At 58.0% G+C, this 15143-nt stretch overlaps 1 protein-coding gene across 2 annotated transcripts in view; it reads left to right on the top strand.

Annotated features, from left to right (window-relative positions):
- SIN3B (SIN3 transcription regulator family member B) overlaps positions 1-15143 on the top strand; it is a 37666-nt gene that overhangs the window by 19333 nt on the left and 3190 nt on the right. The window contains exons 8-16 of one of the 2 annotated variants that reach the window (XM_047095466.1): positions 42-160; positions 4447-4654; positions 5450-5566; positions 6730-6968; positions 7714-7897; positions 10178-10781; positions 10975-11144; positions 14196-14369; positions 14614-14706. In XM_047095466.1, the coding sequence (XP_046951422.1) occupies positions 42-160; positions 4447-4654; positions 5450-5566; positions 6730-6968; positions 7714-7897; positions 10178-10781; positions 10975-11144; positions 14196-14369; positions 14614-14706 (1908 nt within the window). Of the gene's footprint in view, positions 1-41; positions 161-4446; positions 4655-5449; positions 5567-6729; positions 6969-7713; positions 7898-10177; positions 10782-10974; positions 11145-11240; positions 11721-14195; positions 14370-14613; positions 14707-15143 lie in introns of those variants that run through there. The other variant, XM_047095467.1, reaches the window with a different exon arrangement.

Consider the following 15143-nt stretch of genomic DNA (forward strand, 5'->3'; position numbering starts at 1 on the left):
GGCCTGGCCCTCCGGGGCCCCCTGACCCCCTCTCCCCGCAGGTTCGCAGGGTGCTGAAGAGCCAGGAGGTCTACGAGAACTTCCTTCGCTGCATCGCACTCTTCAACCAGGAGCTCGTGTCCGGCTCTGAGCTCCTCCAGCTCGTCAGCCCGTTTCTCGGGTGAGTGACGCTTCCCGGGGCTTCCCACGCGGGTGTGTTTCCGGAAACTCCGTCCACCTTGCCGTTGGTCATCGCTTTCGAGAAAGAGTGAAGCCTTTTTTTTTTTTTTAATTTGGTTTTCAATCGCAAGGGTCATAGAGGTCCTAGGGGGAGCTGCAGTCGGAGGAAAGAACACAGGTCCTGGGCGCTGTTCGCCCGTGGCGGCATCTGTGGTCACATGACAACCAGGATGTTGACTCTCGCCCAGTCCGCCCATCTCTTCAGGGTTTCCTGTTTCTAGTGTATGTGCGCGTGCGTGTTGATACAGCTCCGTCACCTGGGAAGCCTCGTGTGTCCGCCGCGGTCAAGATGCGGAGTGGCTTCAGACCCACAGGGGTGCTTGTGTTAACCTCTGATACCCTCACCCGTGTCCCTCCTACACGCCACCCCAGTCTCGGCCGCAACCCCCTGGCAACCCCTAACCTACACTCCACCTGTAGACCTTCCACAACAGAAGTGTGTAAATGGAATTATACCGTAGGTAACCTTCGGGCGATTGGGTTTTCATCACCCAGCATAAATCCCCTAGAGATTCACTTGCTACGTGCTTTTAAAAACTACCAATCAGAAATTTCGAAGAAGGATGAAAGGGCCACCCAGCATCCCGGCTGTCCAGAGAGAAGCCCTGTTAGCGGGTCAGCGGCCTGCTTCCAGCGTCCCCCGCTGCTGCAGGTGTGGGCAGACCCTTGAGGCTGGGGCAGCCGCTGGAGGGCAGAGATGTTCTAGGAGGTGAGTGCATGTGCCCAGTTTGTGCACAGTGTGCTTTCATGCCTCCTCACCAGCTCTGTCCCATCGGGCGAGTGTCCCAGCCAGTCTGAGCCTGCTCTCCATTTATAGAGGTCCCGCACAGTCTTGGAGCGCTCCAAGTGGGCTGGACGCATAAGACCTTCGAAGTCGTGTCTGGAGCATGGCGAGCGCACATTATACGTGACCCACGGTATCTTAGCGCTAAAGACGTCCCCAGAGACAGGTGCCTCCTGAGCCCTTTACTGTGAATTTAAAAAATGTTTTTAATTTTTTTTGAGACAGAGACAGAGCATGAGCAAGGGAGGGGCAGAGAGAGAGAGGGAGACACAGGATCCCAAGCAGGCTCCAGGCTCTGAGCTGTCAGCACAGAGCCCGACGCGGGGCTCAAACCCACGGACCGTGAGATCATGACCTGAGCTGGAGTCGGACGCTTAACCGACTGAGCCACCCAGGCGCCCCGAAAAAATGTTTTTAATTTTTAAAAAAGTGTATAAACTTAAAGCACAGATCCAGGAAACCACGTGACGGATGACTCCATGAGTCATGAATCATTTTTAGGCAAAGCCCCTTGTGCCCACCACCCAGGATACAAGTGGGCCTGGGCCAGCCCCCAGGAGCCCCTCCGTGTGCCATCCCATCATGCTCTCTGCCCCTTCAAAAGCATCACTGGGGAGTGAGCACCTCCCTACGCTACGGATGGCACAGGAACCACCAAGCACACGGCTCAGTCTTGCCCCTTTGTCTGGGTTTGGTCTCCTGATTCGTCCTGCGAGTCCCTCCCCCTTTTGTCCTTACTGTTGCAGTGTTGGCGCCCCCACACCTTGGGTGGGTTTTGCCACCTGCACCTTCACAGTCCCATCCCCCACGTCCCTCTGTCTATCCGGAGGCGGTGTCCGAGTTCTTTTTATGGTTCATTCATTTACTTATGTGTTCACTGGGGGTTGCAAAAGAGAAAATCTCAACAGTATTTCCCACCTTTTGGCAACCCAGGGTAGATGCTTGATTTCTTCCTTTATTGTGGTGTCAGGGTGATGAGTCACATTCTTGTCTCATCGGGACCAGTTAGGGACCAATTCTTTTTTTTCTTTTCTTTTTTTAAGCATCATATGGACTCACGGACACATTAGACGTGTTTCTGTATATTTTAAAGATGGAGAAGCTGAGGCCCAGAACGAATACCTCTCACTTTCCCCAGAGACCAGCTCCTCAGAGAGAGCTTTGCCGTGGTGACTGATGGGTCTGGGGTGGACCAGCCCGGCAGCTGGCCCTTCATTCATCCTCTGCCCTCTGGTTATGAGCGTGGCCATTGTTTCCCATAAGTAGCATCATGCTGTCAGGCTGGGCTGCAGCACCCTTTTTTTTTTTTTTAATTCAGTATTTTTTGGGCAGTGTCAGTGGTCAGTGTCAGACGTGAACGTATGTAATCATTTTTAGCGACTGCATAATGTTCCCTTACTTGTACGTACTGTGGTTTTCTCAGCAGGGTCTGTAACAGACATTGGTCTCCAGTTTCTTTCTGTAATCGGTGCTGAGATCATGGTTCCGTAGGTTGGGATACCCAAAGGTCAAGTTAGGGTCGTCAGGAGGTGCTTCCTTGGTGATTCTGAGAGAGGGTACCCATGTCAGGGTGACCCGTTCGCTTGGGTTAACTTTCCCAGGCTGGTAAAGCTGTGGTAACACTTTGAAAAACGGCCCAGAGCAAGGTGGTGTGGTTACTTACACCACTTCGGCCATACCGTGCCTGGCTTTTTACATGGACTTGGACTGCCTGCTCACTCCCACGGAAGTGTGTCTGTGAGCTCAGAATCCAGTGCTCTGAGCCTGGTTCCCGGCTGGGCAGTGGGCGCTGTTGTTGGAAAGACGAAGTGCCGTGACGAGCGAGGGGCCCCTGGAGGCCTGTGTGGGGCGGGGAATGCCGCACGTGGCCTTGGCCTGCCCAGCTGGGCACGTCACCAGCCCCCAGTCCGAAGTGGGACTCTGCTTCCTACCAGCGGAGCGAGAGTTTCTTTGTTCGCCAAATGGCCAAACCTACTTCTTGCAGTTGTCGGCGGGATTAAGGGAGAAGAATGAAGGAACTCAGAATTTGAGGTACTGAGCAGGTGGGCAGCATTGGGTCGGGGTCCGCTGTTCCCACGTCCGCGTGCTGAGAGCGGTGTGGGGGCAGCAGGCCTCTCTGATTGCTCGCCTTGATGTGAGGCCCGGCTGGGCGAGCGTTCACCTCGACAAGGCCTCTCTTGCGTTGTGAGCCTCGGTGTGGGTTTGCACACCCACAGGCAGCCATGCTCGGGGGCCAGAGATCTGCCACCTGGTGATGGCACAGCCTTAGTTGGGGCCGGAGTGGGGTGTGCCGGAGTGACCGTTTCCCCTTCTGAGCATTTGTAGTTTCTGCTTATGCTGACTGCAGCCTCCCGTGTCCTCTGCACTGGTTTTGCGGATGTTTTCCCTCCCTGTGTTTCCATTCGCTTGTGTGTTTTCCTTGTGAGCTGAGTTGGCATGGGGTCCTTACAGCTGGGGCACAGTGGACGGCCGTCTCAGGAGAGGAGGGCATGGGTCACGAAGGAAGGAAGCTGCCGGAAGGCAGGTCACCATGCCACCTGTCAAAGTAACTATCCTTTTGGTAGGATTTCATACTCCTTTAATCACAGATCCAGGTGACGTTGGGAGCCAGTTGTGTTCAGATCTTCCCATTGCACAGCCATTACGTTACGACTCATGTGAACTTGTCTGCGGAGGGATCCTTTCCTGGGAGGGATCGCCCTAGGGGAGGCTTCTCCCTCAGGGAGGAAGGCTCTGGAGCAGGGGTTGGCAGGCTTTTATCTGTCTGGGGCCAAGGGTGGCACTACGGAACTCTGGCATTGTGCAAAAGCAGCCACAGACCATACTAAGCAATGGACACAACGATGTACCCATAAAACTTTATTTGCAAGGACGGGCACGGACAGCTTGCCAATAGTTCACCGACCCCGGGCCTGGTGCCCAACCTCTACCGGTTAAAGACCATCACTGAGGCGCCTGGGTGGCTCAGTGGGATAAGCATCCGACTCTGGATTTTGGCTCAGGTCACGATCTCATGGTTTGTGAGATTGAGCCCCATGTGGGGCTCCGCACTCAGTGTGGAGATTCTCTCCCTCTCTGCCCCTTCCCCCATGCACGTGTGGGCGTGCTCTCTCTCTCTCGCTCTCTTTCAAATAAATACAATTTAAAGAACATCACTAACCCCAGCTTCTGCCAGTCTAAGTTGTCTATTCCATCATGTTTCAAGGCTCTCCTGTTAGTGGCGGGACCTGGCTGGTGACAAAGGGGTGGGAGGGAGATTTACTCACCATTTGAGGGCATTGCACACATCTGGTGCTTGGTTCCGCCTTTCGCCACTCCTCTCTGACCACCTTTAGCAGGTGTCTACATGAAGCCATTCTGAAATCTCCAGGTCCCTCTCAGAAAGCCCCCCGCCCCCCCCCCTGCCCCGGAATCCAACTTACTCTTTGTCTTTCTTTCTGAAGGAAATTTCCAGAACTCTTTGCACAGTTCAAGTCCTTCCTGGGGGTAAAGGAGCTGTCATTCGCCCCGCCCATGAGCGACAGATCCGGGGATGGAATCAGCCGGGAAATTGACTACGCGTCTTGCAAACGCATTGGATCCAGCTACCGAGCGCTCCCCAAAACCTACCAGCAGCCCAAGTGCAGTGGGAGGACGGCCATCTGCAAGGAGGTAGTGCCACAGTAACACCCATCACCCCCATGCTTTACAGAAAAGAACTGAGTGTTGACCCCCTAAATACTGAATGATGGATGGTGCTGGGGTGTGGCCAGACAAAATGCCTGTACTGAGAGGATGGTTTCTTCTCCTGCTGGTGGTTTTGGCACACCGTGGAACAGACAATGCTGGCGTAGGCTTTGGCATGTTCTTCTGTCGTTTAGACTTAACGTTTCTTTCTGCCGTCAGCCTGCTCTGTCCCAGGTTCGCTGTGCTTGGTATGTTCCATTTAGCTTGACCATTGAGTACTTTTTCAGGGTTAGTAGACAAGAGTGTTCCTCTGTTTCCATAATTCAAGAGTGCTTGCTGGATTTCAGGATATGTAGCCCAGGAGTCAGTAAACTAAAATCCACAGGCCCATGCCTGTGTTTGTAAATAAAGTTTTGTTGGCACATAGACCTGCCCGTTCATTTACATAGCACCTGTGACTGCCATTAGCAGGACAGAGGCAGAGTTGAATAGTCCTGACAGACGGGGTGGCCTGCCAAACCTAAAATGTTTCGTATCTGGCCCTTTACAGAGAACATTTGCCAACCCCTGCAACAGTACGATTTGTTTACTTGACCAAAGTCACGTTTTCTCTTAAAATCACTTTCAAATTAATGTTGCCATTTGTATGATAAAGTGGTTTCCTGTGAAATCAGGATTCCATTTCTCGTCTCCATTATCTTTTACCCTGGACGACGTAGTAAACTGTCCTGGCCGCCGAGGCCTGCCGCACTGGGCACACAGCGTTTCCTCTCGGTGCAGGTGCTGAATGACACCTGGGTCTCCTTCCCCTCCTGGTCAGAGGACTCCACTTTCGTCAGTTCCAAGAAGACCCCCTACGAGGAGCAGCTGCACCGCTGTGAGGACGAGCGTTTCGAGGTGTGTGTGCTGGCACCCCCGGGGCCCTGGGTCCTGGCCGGGGTCAGGGAGGCGCGGGGTGGCGCCTTCCTCCCCAGCTCCGCTTTAGTCTGTCCTCCTCCCTCTCCACCCTGGGAGGCGTCGTGATCCTCCCCACCCTCCTTCCGAGTAGCAGGGATTCCAGCGCTTTCCAGCAGGGGGCAGCACCTGAAAGTGTCCTTTTTCTGCCCCGTCGGCCTTCTCGCCGGTTAGGAAATGGTACCTTTCCTTTAAATTTTAAATACATGCTTATTTGAATTTAATTAATTAACTCTAATTTTTTTCATTGAAATGCTTGTTGAGATCGTTGTGTATTTACGTGCAGCAAGCGATCTGGGTACCCTCCTCCCAGTGGTCGCCGCTTATAAAATCTCTGGCACAGCGTCACAGCCAGGAGGTTGACACTGGCACACCCGGAGGCCTCATTCCCATCCCCACCGTTGAACTTGTACTTGTGTGTGTGCACACGCGTATGTGGGCACGTGTGTTTAGCTCCGGGTGGCGGTCTCCCCCGTGGAGGTTCCCGTATTCCCCGCCACCGCTGAGATACTCCGCTGCTCCCCCACCGCCGCCATCTGTCGTGCTGCTCTTTATGGCCCTACCCGCCTCCTTCCCCCACCCTGTGCTTGACCCCTGGCAACCACTGACCTGTCTTACAGCTCTGGCACTTTTTCCTAAGGGGAATCACCCAGGGTGTGACCTTTGGGGACTAGCTCCCCGTCAGCACGTGCCCTGGAGAGTCGTGCGGGGGGCTGCGTACGCAGTGAGTCCTTCCTTTTTATTGCCTGTGATGCCCCTGAAGGGGGTCAGCCTGGGAACTGCTTCCCTCTTCTCATGGGTCCACCCGTGTTCTAGCCGCGGGATGTTCACGCGGTGGTAAGAGGCCCACGAGTCCTGTTCCGTGAGCACCTGGCTCTCACCGTTGCCGGGGTCGCGCCCCAGCCACGTGACCCGCTGTGCGTGCTCTGGGCCCCTGGAGCTGCGTCAGCGCTGCCGCTTCCTGGTTTTCGTCATCCTCCCTCAGAGACGTGGAGGTTTATTAGTTCTGTCCAAGCATCGCTTCTGCTGACCCACGCCTGTCCCCGGGGCCCTGCTGCGCTGCCCCCCACACCCTCGACAGCCCACCCCTGCCTTCCTTTCCATAGTTAGATGTCGTCCTGGAGACCAACCTGGCCACGATCCGTGTGTTGGAAAGTGTGCAGAAGAAGCTTTCCCGGATGGCGCCTGAGGACCAGGAGAAGTTCCGGCTGGATGACTGTCTGGGGGGCACGTCGGAGGTCATCCAGCGCCGTGCCATCCACCGTATTTATGGCGACAAGGCTCCAGAGATCATCGAGAGCCTCAAGAAGAACCCTGTCACTGCTGTCCCTGTCGTCCTGAAAAGGTGCCCTCCCGATTCTGGCTGTCCCGCCTGCTACAAGCAGGTTCCCTGGAGCCCATTAGTGCTCTTTGTCCCCGGTGTGATGGGGGGGGGGGCAGCCCCCCCCCCCCCGGCTGGCTTACTGTGGTTTCCAGCCTTTTCTTCATTTCCCCGTTCTACTCTTGAGAGAAAAGCACAACTGGGAATAATTGTGTCCTTCTAGAACTTTCCACCATGCACATAATCATCAAAACGAGAAAAGGAGCTATTTTAAAGCACAAATAGGATTGTCCTATGGCAGGGCTTGCCTTTTACATAATAGTACATTTTGGAAAACTTTCTGATCTGGTGAACAGGTATTAATTAAGTGGCTGCCCTCGGCCAGATGCTGTGCTCAGCCCTGGGGTTGCAGAGCTGAGCGAGGCTGACAGAGCCCCTTCTCTTGGGGCTTGCAGTCAAGCAAGAGAGCCCAGTAGTTAACCTAGCAACTACCCAGAGTGTGGTCAGGGCCATGGGCCAGGACAGGGAGGAGGTGCTAGGGCAGTGATATTTCGAAAACCACAAAAGCAGCCACGTTGCTTCTACAGAGCCCATGCTCCCCACCTTCCTCTTTTCTTCATCACAGAACCCACTGCCCAGGCCAGGGGCTGGCTGTCCCGAGTTAGGAACGCACCCGGCTAGATCTGTGGGTGGCTGCCAGGCTGCCCGCGCAGGGGTGACAGGTGGGTGCCCCTAGTTGTCCCCATGCTGAGCTCCTCTGACCCCGCAGGCTGAAGGCCAAGGAGGAGGAGTGGCGGGAGGCCCAGCAGGGCTTCAACAAGATCTGGCGGGAGCAGTACGAGAAGGCATATCTCAAGTCCCTGGACCATCAGGCCGTGAACTTCAAACAGAACGACACCAAGGCCCTCCGCTCCAAGAGCTTGCTCAATGAGATCGAGAGTGTCTACGACGAGGTGAGGCCCTCTGCCCAGGTCTGAGCCAGCAAGTGGTCCTGGCCCTCCGCTCCCGGCCCTCCCGGTCTCAGGCAGGCGGCTGGGTCTCGGTGCCTCTGTTTCCCCAGCATCACCCTGGCTTTGTAGGGCTGGAATGGATGCTTCTGTGGCACTCAGCCTAGAGCTAGTCCGGGAGGAGGATTGTAGCGGTTCTGCCGTTGCTGGCAAAGGGCTCTCCCCTCCCCTCCTTCCCTCCCCTCCCCTCCTTCCCTCCCCTCCCCTCCTTCTCTCCCCTCCTTCCCTCCCCTCCCCTCCTTCCCTCCCCTTCCCTCCTTCCTTACCCACTGGGCCTTGCTCGACCTTCCTTCAGGCAAATGATAACAGCGGCTTTCCTTTCTCTGCTGCCAGCTGTGTGCCGGACACAGGTAGACCCTAAGAAGGAACATTCCATCGAACTCGTACAGACTTTATGATGCAGTACCATTATCTTCCTGGTCTTAGCAGTGAGGAAACTGAGGCACGAGAGGTGGCCACTTGCCAAAGCCAGCCACAGGAGTCCAGGCCCTAGGGCTCCGCCTCTAGCCGCTGCCCTGTGCCTTTTTGCCAGCTTTGGTACATTCAGGCTCATGGGGCCTGCACCACAGAACTGAGGCAGGGCTGAGCTCCAGGCTTTGAGGATTTAGGCATCAAAAACACTCGTGCAGGGAGTGAGTGACTTGGCGAGAGCCTGTGATCAAAGCCCCTTCTGTCCTGCCTGCCTCCCCTGGGCCACCCTTGGCCCTGTAGGGCCCACCTGCAGGTCATCTGGTCTCTTTGCTCTGATCCTTGAGTGGGTCCTTAAGGCCTGAGAACACCCCCCCCCCCCCCAGCAGGGTCCACGGTTCATCATCAGAATGAGAATTGACGAGGTGACACGTGAGACGAACCTCTGTCACCACAGAGTTCCTTCGCTCTTTCCCTGGGGGCTGAGGGAAAAGGAGCCCAGCGCTCTGTGTGGGACCCGAGGTTGGCCCACCAGCCTGGGAGGCTCCGCGTGCCGCAGGCCCTTCGTGTGTAGGGAGGTCGGCCCCTCGCTGCATTGTGGCTTAGTAGAGACCAGTTCTGTATTCCACACGTGGAGCTTGCGCTGAGAAAAGGAGTTAAAAAGATTTTCCAGGGCATCTGGGGCACAGATGCGAGAGGGACTCCAAAAGCAGCAGGAGGAAGGAGGTCACATCAGAGCCAGGAGACGGGCTGAGTGTCCGCACCACCCGTGTGCCAGCTCCCAGGACTCCCGCCAGCACAGAGGGAAGGAGAGCTCAGGCTGCTGCACAGTTCAGTGTTACTAAGGGGGCCTCACCTCTGGTGGACACATGGGACGCCCACCCCAGAAAGCCACGGTCCTGGCCCTACCCATTTTCTGTTGGTCACTTGCTCTGTGGTGGTTCAGGGAGCCCCTTCAGTGCTACACCCTGGACTGCTCACCCAGAGGTGAGGATCCGTGCTCACTTTTTCCTTTTTTTAATTTTTTTTATTTTTTAACATCTTTATTTATTTTTGAGAGAGAGTGGGCGTGTGCGCCTGTGGGGGAGGGGCAGAGAGAGAGGGAGACACAGAATCCGAAGCAGGTTCCAGGCTCTGAGCTGTCAGCACAGAGCCCGGTGTGGGTCTCGAACCCATGAATCACGCGATCATGACCTGAGCTGGAGTCGGATGCTTAACTGACTGAGCCACTCAAGCCACCCCCAGACTCACTTTTTCTGAGAGCCTGGGTTCATCAGCCTTGGGGCTGGGGCTGGGTGCTGCCCAGGAGAGCGCGTCGTTGGGGGCTGACATCAGCAGGCAGCTCAAGGCAGTCTGGACAAAGTGTGACCGTCTTCAGGTTTGCAGGAAGAAAAGTCGTTAGCTGGATAAAGACTGAGGGAAGGAGTGAGCCCAGGGCTTTGGTTTTCCAGGGCAAAAGAGCAGAGGGGCACGTTCAAAGGTCCTGCGCACAGCAGGAGCTCAGCACCCCTGAGCAACAAAAGAGGCTGGGGGGGGGGGTGCCATAGGACCACGTGCTGGGGATGGGGGTCCTGTCATGAGCAGTGCAGCAAGGCCCAGAGTGATGTGATAGGACTGACCGCACTCCTATAGGTCAAGTCACTCTGGACCCAGAGAGGACAGCGGTTGGAGCGGGCTGCTGAACGGGACGGGGCAGGCAGGAGGTGTGGGCTGCACCCAGACCAGAGCGTGATGCCGTTAGACCCCTGTGGCCCTGGGTCCCCCATCTCAGACACCCCAGCTGGTCACTTCCTGCCTGATGGCCCCCTTGTGCCCCAGCACCAGGAGCAGCACTCGGAGGGCCGTAGCGCCCCCTCCAGCGAGCCGCACCTCATCTTCGTGTACGAGGACAGGCAGATCCTCGAGGACGCCGCCGCCCTCATCAGCTACTACGTGAAGCGGCAGCCGGCCATCCAGAAGGAGGACCAGGGCACCATCCACCAGCTGGTGCACCAGTTCGTGCCCAGCCTCTTCTTCTCCCAGCAGCTGGACCTGGGGGCGTCCGAGGACTCCGCCGACGAGGGCCGGGGCAGCCCCCAGGGCCAGAGCGCGGAGCCTGGTGACCGGAAGAAGCCGGCGCCCGGGCCGCAGAGCAGTCCCCCGGAGGAGAAGGGGGCCGCGGGCGAGGCGCCCGCCCCCGAGCAGGCGCCGCAGCGGCACAAGCCCCTGGACGACGTGTACAGCCTCTTCTTCGCCAACAACAACTGGTACTTCTTCCTGCGCCTGCACCAGACCCTGTGCTCCCGGCTGCTCAAGATCTACCGCCAGGCGCAGAAGCAGCTGCTGGAGTATCGGACGGAGAAGGAGAGGGAGAAGGTGCTGTGTGAGGGCCGCCGGGAGAAGGGCAACGACCCCGCCATGGAGCTGCGGCTGAAGCAGCCAAGTAAGCTCCGGGGTCCCCGGGGTGGCACGCGGGTGCTGGCAGTCACCAACAGGGCGGGGGGGGGGGGGGGGTGGCGCCAGGCGGCCAGTCGGACGCGTCCCGGCACCTCGGGCCGGTGTTAGGGAGCCGGTGGCCGGAGGCGAGGGCCCCGCGCGTGTCTGGCCCCCGGTGACCGCGGCCCCCGCGCCCCCAGGCGAGGTGGAGCTGGAGGAGTACTACCCCGCCTTCCTGGACATGGTGCGGAGCCTGCTGGAGGGCAGCATCGACCCCACGCAGTACGAGGACACCCTGCGCGAGATGTTCACCATCCACGCCTACGTGGGCTTCACCATGGACAAGCTGGTGCAGAGCATCGCCAGGCAGGTGAGCGGGCGCGGGCAGGCGGCGACGGGGACGGTGCGGCCCCTCCCGGAGAGTCTGCGCGGTCGGCCCCAGGGCAGCAGCACCTCTCCTTTGTAGCTTCAGCGGAGTGGAATTCACGGAACACAAAATGCAGTTCAGTGGCATTCAGTGCGCTCACCGTGTCGCGCGGCCACCGCGTGCCCCTCCCCCGGTCCCTGGCCACCGCCAGTCTGCCTTCTGTCCCTGCGGATCTGCCTGCTCTGGGCGTTTCGCGTAAATGGAATCCCACGCCGTGGCCTTTTGTGTCTGGCTTGTCTCAAACTCCGTATGGTGTTTTCCAGGTTCAGCCACGTTGTGATGTGTGTCATTGCTTCGCTCCCTCGTGTGGCTGCCTCCCGTCGTGTGGATGGACCATACTCGTCCGTCCACGCATCTGGGGGTGGCCACTTTGCTCGTTGCCACCTTTTGGCGATTGTGAACAGTGCTGTGAACACGGGTGTACAAGGATTCGTTTGACTCCTCGGTGACAGATCTTTTTCTTTTGTTTGTTTATTTTTGAGAGAGAGACAGAGCGTGAGGGGGGAGGGACAGAGAGAGAGGGAGACAGAATCCGAAGCAGGCTCCGGGCTCCGAGCTGTCAGCGCAGAGCCCGACATGGGGCTCAAACTCACGGACCGTGAGATCATGACCTGAGCTGAAGTTGGACACTCAACTGACTGAGCCCCCCGGGCGCCCGACAGACCTTTCTTAAAGGTAATTTGGCAACACGTAAAGAACCATAGGCCAGGGGCGCCTGGGTGGCGCAGTCGGTTAAGCGTCCGACTTCAGCCAGGTCACGATCTCGCGGTCCGTGAGTTCGAGCCCCGCGTCGGGCTCTGGGCTGATGGCTCGGAGCCTGGAGCCAGTTTCCGATTCTGTGTCTCCCTCTCTCTCTCTGCCCCTCCCCCATTCATGCTCTGTCTCTCTCTGTCCCAAAAATAAATAAACGTTGAAAAAAAAAAAAAATTAAAAAAAAAGAACCATAGGCCAGGGACACCGGCAGGGGCGGGGGCAGCCAGTTAAGTGTCCCACCCTTGGTATCAGCTCAGGTCATGATCTCGTGGTTTGTGGGTTTGAACCTGCCTGGGATTCTCTCTCCCCCCCTCTCTCTGCCCCTCTCCTGCTCACTCATCCTCTCTCTCAAAGTAAATAAACTCTAAAAAAAATCAGTTAATTTAAAAAAAGAATTGTAGCCCACTTCTGGAGGGAGAATATCGGGGATATGTATTAGCATCGCTTTATAAGAGCAAAAGTCACCCAGAGTTGAGTGTCACCAAGAGAGAACAGTCATGCTAATAATATACACAGCAATACCCCAGGTGAGTCAGATGTGGTCTTGGGACGCTAGTCCTGCTCAGTTACACCAGAACAGTTGTGGTTCATCCTGACTTTGTTTCCTATTTATCGAGTAAGGCTGTTTGCTGTAAAGCCGCAGAGAAGCCGAGGAAAGTAGCGTCCCAACTCTCCTGCCCAGATACAGTTGCTAGAAACGGCATTTCCTTTCCCGCCAAAGTAGAACACACACAGAAGCGTGCCCAGATCCCACGCATGCGGCTCAGTGGGTGGTCACGAACAGCCCCAGCGCTGCCTCCTTTCAGCGCCCCCCCCCCCCCACCTACAGGCACCCACGCCCCTGGTTTTGAGCTTTGTGTCTGTGTGCATCTGGCCACACCCCGCCAGTGTGATTCTGTGAGATTCCTCGGCCAAGATGCCTGAGCTCCCTTCCGCCTCTGCCTGGGAAGGATGGTGGGAATGAGCCCCTGTTTAGACCCTCGAAGTTGCTGTCTGTTCATTTCCACCACTCCCCCCGGCCCGGGGTGGGGCGCAGGCAGGCTTCCCGGGGTGCACTGAGTCCTTCCTGGGGCTCAGGATCGGTGGCCTCTCCACCCTCACGGGCCAAACGGTGGTGACTGTTGTGGCTTATGTTGCATTTCCCTGAAGGTTTGTGGGGTGGGGCCTTTGCGTCCCTCTGTGGCCGTGCAGACGTCCTGGCTTGAGGGCCCTGTCTGTGCCGTTTGGCCGTTCCCCGTGGAGCCCACCTTTTCCCCCACTGATGAGCGGGGGGCTTTGCGTCTTCTAGGTGGTTGCTGGGACGCATCACCACAGACACCCGTGCTCTGAGACCCTAACTAACCCTTTTGGTTTTGGCCACCTCCCCGATTCCCTCTGTGTGCCGGGCTGGGTCTTTGTCCTTTCCTGTCTCTGTCTCTCTGGTCGTGACCTCCGTAGACACGTGTAGAGGAAGCAAGCACCCAGGGCCGGTGCATGGCTCCGGGCGACAGGGATGCCAGGGATGTTACAGGGCTGGGTGCGCATCCCCAGGCTGAGCGTCCCGCCTGCCCCCGGCAGGCCACAGCTCTGGGGACAGTAGCCTTGACTTTAGCACCTAGAGGTTGGACCAAACCAGATACTCTGATTAACGTTTGTTTAATTATCCTTTCCACAAACGTCTCCTGTGGAACTCCTTTCCATTTTCTTTGCCAGCAGCCAACGTTCACTGGGAACTTGTCACGTGACAGGCATCGTGTGAGACTTCCGTGCGTCCACACGGTGTCTTTATTCAACAAAGCAGCACGTGGGGAAGACTCCCGAACCCCGAGCCTGTAGCAGCCTGTCCGGACCGCAGCTGGTGCCCTGAGGCCCCGGCTCACCTGCGCGGTCCGACCTGCCGCCCGGCCGCGTCCCTTACCCACCTTCTCCTAAACCTCAAGGTTGCAAGTGTGTTTATAGCGGTTGAAAGAACTAATTGTGTTTATAGCAGAACGCTTAGGGAGACGTGACTTGCCACTGTGGCACCTCTAATTACCGTCCCCACTCTGGCACCTTTTCTTCTGTGTTTTTTTTTCTGTGTGTTTCTCGTGCCCCGGCAGGGCTCGTGGGTCTGGGCCGGGCTGCCCCTGGCCTTCACGCCCAACCTCGTGCGCTTTGCCGGCGTCCTCTCCGGGTGAGGCGGGGGCTGGGGTTCCAGCCGCACCCCTCCCCGCTCCTGGGGGCACGCGCGCCGGGCACCCACTGGCTCTCCCTCCCTGCCAGCTGCACCACCTCGTGAGTGACGACGTCTGTCTGAAGGTGGTGGAGCTCTACCTGAACGAGAAGAAGCGGGGCGCCGCGGGGGGGAACCTGTCCTCCCGCTGTGTCCGTGCCTCCAGGGAGACCAGCTACCAGTGGAAGGCCGAACGGTGCATGGCTGACGAGAACTGCTTCAAGGTGAGGGGCTCACGCGAGGCTGGGGCCGCGAGGAGGGCACCCGCAGCAGGGGAGGACGGGCCGCGTCGCTGCGGCCCGAGAGCAGGGCTGGGCCTGGGCCCTCACTCGGCCGCCCGCCTGCCTGATCCCACACGCTTCTCCTGTTCGGCCCCTGGAGGCTGGGGAGGGCCGTCACCGATGACCTCGCAGGCCTCGTTCTGGGCTCTTCCGTGGCGTCGAGCTGTTCACCCTCCTTCTTCCCCAGGTCATGTTCCTGCAGCGCACAGGGCAGGTGGTCATGACCATCGAGCTTCTGGACACCGAGGAGGCCCAGACGGAGGACCCCGTGGAGGTCCAGGTAAGAGCCGTGGCCCCATGCTCTGCGCCTTGTACACGCCGCGGGCCCCTGCCCCCCCCACCCCACCCCCGCGAGCCCTGTGCACACACTGGCCGAGCACAGGCTGTGGAAGGCCCACCCGGAGAAGCCCCACCATGCGGCCTGAGCGCTGTCCTTGGAAGCCTCGGAGGGGCTGGTCAGCACACGTGCCGTCGGGAGCCAGTCCTCCGAAACCCTGCTCCTGGCTCTTCCACCTGCTGCAAATACCGTGGCAGGTCCACCTTGGGCCCGTGGCCCACATGCTCGCTCAGACACCGTGGCGTGTGACCCTTCACTCCCAAGCACGAGGGCCGGAGAGCTGGATCCCGGTCCCCGACCCCAGGAGAGGTCCCCGGGCCCACACTCTGAGCTGCACGTGGTGCCTCCTTCACCAGCACCACGGCCAGCGGGGGGGGGGG

This window comes from Lynx rufus, unplaced genomic scaffold (assembly GCF_022079265.1).
Source record: "Lynx rufus isolate CCGP_SWC_20201006 ecotype Redwood Valley unplaced genomic scaffold, mLynRuf1.p SCAF_4, whole genome shotgun sequence".
Lineage (NCBI taxonomy): Eukaryota > Metazoa > Chordata > Mammalia > Carnivora > Felidae > Lynx > Lynx rufus.